This window comes from Benincasa hispida, chromosome 3 (assembly GCF_009727055.1).
Source record: "Benincasa hispida cultivar B227 chromosome 3, ASM972705v1, whole genome shotgun sequence".
Lineage (NCBI taxonomy): Eukaryota > Viridiplantae > Streptophyta > Magnoliopsida > Cucurbitales > Cucurbitaceae > Benincasa > Benincasa hispida.
In genome coordinates, this window is record NC_052351.1 from 53,006,987 (window position 1) to 53,014,298 (window position 7,312).

At 36.1% G+C, this 7,312-nt stretch overlaps 1 protein-coding gene across 7 annotated transcripts; it reads left to right on the forward strand.

Annotated features, from left to right (window-relative positions):
- The first annotated feature begins 1,002 nt into the window (after positions 1-1,002).
- LOC120073877 lies at positions 1,003-6,962 on the forward strand. Of its 7 annotated transcripts, none has more exons than XM_039026790.1 (7): positions 1,003-1,268; positions 1,687-1,792; positions 2,846-3,025; positions 3,216-3,273; positions 3,547-3,638; positions 3,719-5,552; positions 5,739-6,962. In XM_039026790.1, the coding sequence occupies exons 5-7, from the start codon at positions 3,630-3,632 to the stop codon at positions 6,410-6,412; spliced, it is 2,517 nt and encodes an 838-aa protein (XP_038882718.1). In that variant the 5' UTR covers positions 1,003-1,268; positions 1,687-1,792; positions 2,846-3,025; positions 3,216-3,273; positions 3,547-3,629; the 3' UTR covers positions 6,413-6,962. The 7 variants fall into 7 exon arrangements, with proteins under 7 accessions (XP_038882718.1, XP_038882715.1, XP_038882713.1 ...); XM_039026791.1 differs by having other exon boundaries at positions 1,004-1,268; positions 3,547-3,632; XM_039026787.1 differs by lacking the exon at positions 3,216-3,273 and having other exon boundaries at positions 2,776-3,025.
- Positions 6,963-7,312: the final 350 nt, after the last annotated feature.

Genomic DNA, 7,312 nt, shown 5'->3' on the forward strand with positions numbered 1-7,312 from the left:
TAGCGATAAAAAAAACTTATTAACTTTAACCTTTAGTTTCATTGTGGCACATTTAGATACATCTTTTAGGAGATTTAGAGTGAGAATGGACACAACAAACAATACGACAAATATTTCATGTTTTTTGTACATTCAGTGTATTTCAAATCGTACAAACTTAGCACCACAAGAGAGAATGAAGTTGAGAGGAGTTTCTAACAATTTTGGAGTATGACTAGCATGAGAGAACTTAGAGAGAAATTAGAGAAAAGATTAGAAAGAAAGTGGAATAGAAGTAGAGAGAAAAATGAGATTTGTGTACAGATGACGTACTCCCAGCCCTCTTAACGATTAATAACTCACCCCCTAAAATAAGTGAAAATTAACCTTCTGCTTACGTCAAAGTACACTTCCCACTTTTTATGTAGGATCGCGTTAGGCACGTCTCTTCCAACTAAGTTGTCGACACTCTAACTCAATTAGCTGGACTATTGCGATTTTCATTTTTCTCACCATTTTGCCACTCGACCTCGAGAGAGACATTTCGCCTCAAATTTTTTTAGCATAACCCTGCCACGATTTTAAAATACATCGCGACAAAATCAATGGACATTCAATGTTGAAAATTCAAAGAAGAACGTGTTCATTATCTTTATTTATGTTGGTCACTATTTCTGTTAGTTGATAATGGTTGGTTGCAGTAGTCCCGTGACAAAAGAGAGAAATTTAAAATCACAATAGCCCTTTCCAATGAGTTAAGGTTGCGATGTTTTCGAATTGGGAGAGATGTCCCCTAAGTACACTTTGACATAAACGAAATGTTAGTTTTCATTTGCTTTCAAGGTCATGAAGCGTTAACATGGAGTTATCCAAGCAAAAATCTCGAGAAAGATGTAATTAATAGTTGAGTTTTTTTCACTTGGACAAAATAGACATTTTATGTGGCCAATTATTCAATTACTCTGTAAATTAGAAATCCACCTTAAATCTATTCTCCCCCTATTTTTAGCAATTTCACAACATTATTAGCATTGAACATTTTCGAGAATGTAGCTAATGTGGGGCGCAGCAGGAAGAATTGCAAGAAAAACCCAAGTTCTTGTTTGGTCCACCCAAAAAGAATGGAGTAGCATACACTTGTTCGGTTGCCAAGAAACAAACAAACCACAACCAATCTCAAAAAAGTAAACGAAATGCAGACAAATTTCAGTTGGGTCAACCGAAAAACGATTGGATTTGGAACCCATTTCAGTTTCCGACGACTTCCCGAGGAAATTGGAAGTTCTCAGGTCAGTGTAGCAGCTCAAAATTTTTCAAGAAGAAGAAGTTTTCCTGTTTTGTTTTTCTAGCCCCCATTTGATTATAATTTCTAGAAAATGGGCAGCCTAAAATTTTACATGTTTGCCTATTATCAATTTTGTTCCTTCTAACTGTAGATTATTAGTTGTAAATCCCCAATCACATGATAGTTTCTGCTGTTTATTTGATTGATATTCAAAGGATCAAGCCTTACCTTTCTATGAACCCTATTAAATTTCTATATTCAACAGCTTGAGAGAACAGAAACCATTACTTTTGGGTGGAATTGGTTATATCTTCATGTAACCTAAGAGTCTTTGGAATTTCAATAATTTTGCCACCAACCATTTAATCTCTCTCTGTAAATTATTGAACTAGACAACTAACCCATGTGTTCATCTTGTGAAGACTGTGCCCTGAGGTCGAGGTTATGGAGTTTGGTCCAGGCGAAGAGACTCGTTCTGGGACCAAGTGGACCAGGATCCACCAACCTTGGGTGCTGTGGTTCTCCATGGTTAGATTTCATTACTTGCCCTGTGTTCTGAAATGATATTATCATCTTGATTCTTTGATATTTTTCAAGTTTCTGTTAAATGTTTTGGAACTCAGAAAGAATAAAGCAATGGATTTTCTTTGGTCATAATCAAATCAAGTTCTTTGCCATATTTCAATGCTTTTACTTTTCTCCTCCTCCTCTTATCTTTCCACCCTTTTATTATTTCTTTTACACAAGCATAACTTGGACCTACGAGTTTCTTGTTTTCTTCTATGCTTAAATGGAACTTGTCTTCCAGAAGCTGCCTCCTTCTGAACCTACCATAACCTGTGAAACTTTGTTAGCTTCTGAAAGAAAGCTCCACCTTTTTCCTTTCTTTTTGCTGTTGCTACTTACGGTTTTAAAATTGTTTCCCTCTGGTTTTTTTATTCTCCCTCTTTTTCTTCTTAAATCCTGTAATAAATATCATGGGTGCTTTAACTCATGTCAGCTGCCTCAATTTATTGTCTTCTGGAGAGTTTCTTTTGGGGGAGACTGCTTTAAAGTTTTAGGGGGAAAAAACCTTCAACTGAAAAATCTGTTTATGTTTCTTTTACTATTTTGTTGAAAGGTATTTTCTTCAATATTCGGTTTGTCAAGAATCAAGATTGAACTTTCTGACTGGTTTCTTGAAGAGCGTCGCTATTGAAATATAGACCCTTTTCTTCCTCAATTGAACTTCAACAGAATCCTTCAACTTGTACCTCCTTCAATTGTGATTGCTTGAGTATTGGAGTGGACCTGATATTTTAATACTTTTCATGTCTGCTTTCCATGTCTGAAATTTGAGCAAAGAGCTTCTGGACGCTGTTAAGATCTTTCCGATTTGAGTCTTGTTATTTGGCGTTCCATCTCTTGTCTAAATTTCTGAACTGAGGAATTTTGGTTGGGGAACTTCCCACATCATGTTTTAGATTTTAGTTCAGTTCATGTAAGATAATCTTGGGTAGATTTTGTTGTAGTTTTGTTTTTGCACCTGTACCCTAAAGGATGATAGCAAACAAAAGAGGCTGAGCTTAATTTCAATCTAAGTGTGTAGAGAGCTTGGAAGACTTCTCATCATGTTTAAAATGGGAAAGAACCAGAGCCAGGACTCCAAGCTGCAGTTTAACAAGAACGTTCCAGGCTGCTTCTGGAGCATATTCCATACCATTGACTACCATCGATGGAATAACGTTAAGAAGATGCTTCCTTACAAAAAACATTCAAGAAGTAAGTTTTGGAGCACCTGCTGAAAAACTTCAATTTATTGCTTTTAGATTTTGTTTTCAGTCTCAGAGTTCTTGTTGGCATCATTTCCAATGGTTGGAGATTTTTTCTTTTATCTCATATCTTCATTCAAAGGAGTTACAAGTCTCTTCTGCTTTCATTTGATTTCTTTTATTATCTTTTTGGGAAGCAGGGTGGTATTTGAAACTCGAGGATACAGTTGTACAATCAATAGAACAAATACCATTCAAGTAAGCAAGTGTGTGTGGGGGTGGGGGGGTATTAGTGTAGTCTAGTTCTAACTTTCTGGTTAAAAAAGTACAAATACTATGGAACTATTAATTGTTAGAGGGGATTAATTAGACTGGAGAGAAGATAAATTGGGAAAATAGGTCCAAGCTGGTTTTCTTTTAAATATACCTATGGCCATTGGGCCAACAGCATCCCATTTCAGATTTTTGTGGATTTAGTAATCTGATTTCAGTTTCCTTTTCCAAGTAATTTAGTTCAAACTTCATCTGCAGGCAAGGGAGGTCCAAAATCAACTCCAAACAACCACCACCTGGCCGAAGTGTCAGAACAAAGTAATGATGGAAACAACCCTCTAATGGTAAAGGTCATGGTAGCATAATCAGATATAAGTAGATGTTACTGTGTGATATGATTAGTTAATTCTGAATTTGTCATGTTTAACAGTGTACCGCAGAGAGTTGTCCTATTCGCAAAAAACCCGGAGAAGCCCATGTAAATGAAGTGATAACTAAAGAGATGTCAGAAGAAGATATTACAAAATTCTGGAAATTGAATTCCAGTTCAAAACGAAGGTTGATTCGAACACAGTCTATACATCATTTAGAGCCTTCGTATGATTCTCCAGGATATAATGGTGAAAATGGAGACAATGGAGTCACTCCTCGACAGAAAACTCCTATGAAACTAGCTGCATCTGGAATGAGGAGTATTTCTCTGAATGCCATGGATAATGAGGACTACTTTATCCAGGGAAAGATTGCTATCCGATTGAAGTCTTTTACAGAAAAATCTAATGGAGCAAAGAAAACCTTAGAAACAAACAATAACAGAAACGTCTCTGGTCGCTCATTTAAGGAAGACACTCACATCCAAGAGATATTTAAGGCAAATAGAAAACTATTTGCTGAATTGTTGAAGGGTGCACGTGGTAAGAACACTCTCCAAAGCCCACAAAACAAGAAGTCCTCAGCAAGTCTAGCAAAATCAAGGTCCTTTCCTGCTCCTGGTTTAGCAGGAAAAGGATATAAAAAGCTTACCTCACTCCAACACAAGCAGTATGAGTCCTTTCCAAAACAAAAATCTAATTATCCCCACCCATCAAAGCTGGTTGAATCTGAATCTCCAAAGAATTTTCATGAAGATTCGACACCTTGTGATTCTGATAGTACTTCAAGCCATAACATAAGAGAACAAACAACCCCTTCTTCTTTGGGCTCGAATCGAGGACTAAGGCATGGGGGATGGAATCAGTTGGTTGTCAAGCGTTTCAATATTATTAAGCAGAAAATAAGACGCTCATTCAAGGAGAGGAAGAAGGGAAATAACCAGAAAACATCTAAAGTTATATCAACCGTGAATTGCTCTGCACATGAACTTCCCCTTTCCAGAAAAGACAGGCCGAAGGAAAGTATAGGAACTGCCACAAGTGAAAATATCTCAGGCATTAGAAGATATAGTGAGACTGGTAATTCTGAGAATGATAATATCAGTAATGGAGTTCTAACCAAGACAGGAATTGCTTCACCAAGTGCTTCTCTGGAAAGATATTCTCAACTTTCTGATGACTCAGGTATTATAGGATACAGTGAGACTGACAATTCTGAGAATGATAATCTCAGTAATAGAGATCAAACCAAGATCGGAACTGCTTCATTAAGTGCTTCCCTGAAAAGATATTCTCAACTGTCTGAGTACAGTTTCGATAAAAACAGAGAGGCAAAGTGTTACGACTCTCTAACCTTAAGGCTGATTAATGAAAAAAAGATTCCGAATATAGAAAAGCCTAAAAAAACCTTTGGAAGGAATCTTTCTTCACCTGATATTGACCTCTTTTGTACATTATTTACTGACCCTCCTCGTGCTGTTTCTCGCACAAAAAAATCAAAGAGGGGTTTGGCACATTCGAGTACATATAATAATATTAGAACGGATGAGAATCTAGCCCATATATTAAGCATACATGTATTTGAACCGTTGAACAGAGATTCACCAAGTATGATAGAAAAAGGCAATGACAACATGCCCGTTGATCATTCAGGTAGTTTAAACGAGGTCACAAATGATGAGGGAACTGCCTGGGTAGATGAGCTCGAGGAGAAATTACCTCACTTAGATATATCAAATGGTAAACACCAACAAGTATTGGGTAGTGAATGCATAGTTGAAGATGTTAGGGAGACTGTTGATCATTTCAGCGATCATTCACACATCAATCAAGTCTTGGAACTTGAAACTTGTTTTCAAGATGATGAAACTTCGGAGCTCTCAGACTCGGAAGGTAAATATTGGAAGCTATTCGTAGTCTTTTTTCATAAATAATGCTTATGAAGCTTACATTGAACATATATCTTGCCTTAATGCATCAATATTTGCTCTGTTTTTTCAACCTTGATTTATCAAAATTTCCAAAATTAAAGTAATAAGAAATAAAAATAGAACTTGTGTTTTTTGTTAACTGTGTCAGGCGCAATACTAAAGTCTGGTTGCAGTATTGCAAATGAGCTTGAACCTTCTGATGACCAACCTAACGAGTCCAGGACAGGAGGAGCTTTACCAACTTTTGAAACCATTGTCAATGATGAGATAATTGATGACGCTGAAAAGATTCCTAACTATCTCCATCTGCATTCTGAGCTTAGTAGAATCGACAGTGCCGACTTCAACTATATGAGGTATATTCTTCAGCTCTCCAGCTTTATCGAAAGTGGTCACATAATAGACCAACAACTTAATCCTTCAATATTCGCGAGAGAGGAAGCTCACTTTTACAAAAAACTGGAATGCTATTGGGAGATGGTTGACAATGATTCTGATCACCTACTTCTGCTTGATTTAGTTTATGAGACATTACATAATGTATATGAAAATTCATTCATTGGTTTCCTTAAAACTTTCTCCTCGACAAGCCAAATTCGTCCAATGCCACTTGGGCTGTATCTTCTCGAGGAGGTCCGAGGAAAAGTTGCCTGGTACCTGAGCTTGGGACCAGAACTAGACCAATGTTTAGATGATGTTGTGGGGCGAGATTTAAGTAAAGGTGATGATTGGATGAACCTTCAATCTGAAACAGACTACATAACTCTTGAGTTGGAAGATTTGATTCTTGATGAGCTTTTAGATGAAGTATTAAGTTTTTAGGATTTCTTGGTAGATCTTGTTGATATTGTACAGTGTCAATCAAAGTAAACATTAGAGAAACCATTATGAGTTGTTCTAGTGGTAAATAAGAAAACATCCCCTTGATAAAGACCTAAGAGGTCATGGGTTCAATTTATGATAGCCACCTACCTAAGATTTAATATCTTACAAGTTTCCTTGACATCAAAACGGGTAAAATCAGACGGATTACCCCCTGAAATTAGTCGGGGTGCACGTAAGATGCCCCGACACTCACGGATATAAAAAAAAAAAAAAAAAAAGTAAACATCAAAGGATTATTGTAAGGCTCAAGTAGGTGAAAATATAAAGAGAAAATAGATGCAATCATAGTTTGTTTTCTTTCTTCTTTCTTCTTCTTCTTCTTCTTCTTCTTTTTTTTTTTTTTGACTCCCCTAAGGAGAGGGGGGAAGGGACTAGATTTTTAGTATTTTCAATCTCATGTAATTATTTACACATGTATATAATATCTTGTTTGTGTAAAAACAATCACTGCAGTTTTGTGGATGATTCATTCCTACCGTCTTTATTATGATTAATTTTTACAATCCATAATTTGAGGTTCTCTTCTTGTTAAGGGGAAAAACTAATATAGATTACAAAGATCTCACACAGGTAGGGTACGGTTTCCATTTAGCAAACATGGATTAAAGAAAATTGAGAATTTTATCATATGAAAAATATCAACTTTAAGCAATCTTTTAGAAAAAAAAATTGAATTCTAGTCTAAATTTTCCATCAACATGTCTTGTGAAAACAATGATATGCATGGTATTATCGATCTACATATGCATCTTATGATGCAAATATTATTGATCTTGGTTAAATTATAAAAAATATGCGTAGATTCATAAACTATGTGGTTGGTTTTGATTATATTAT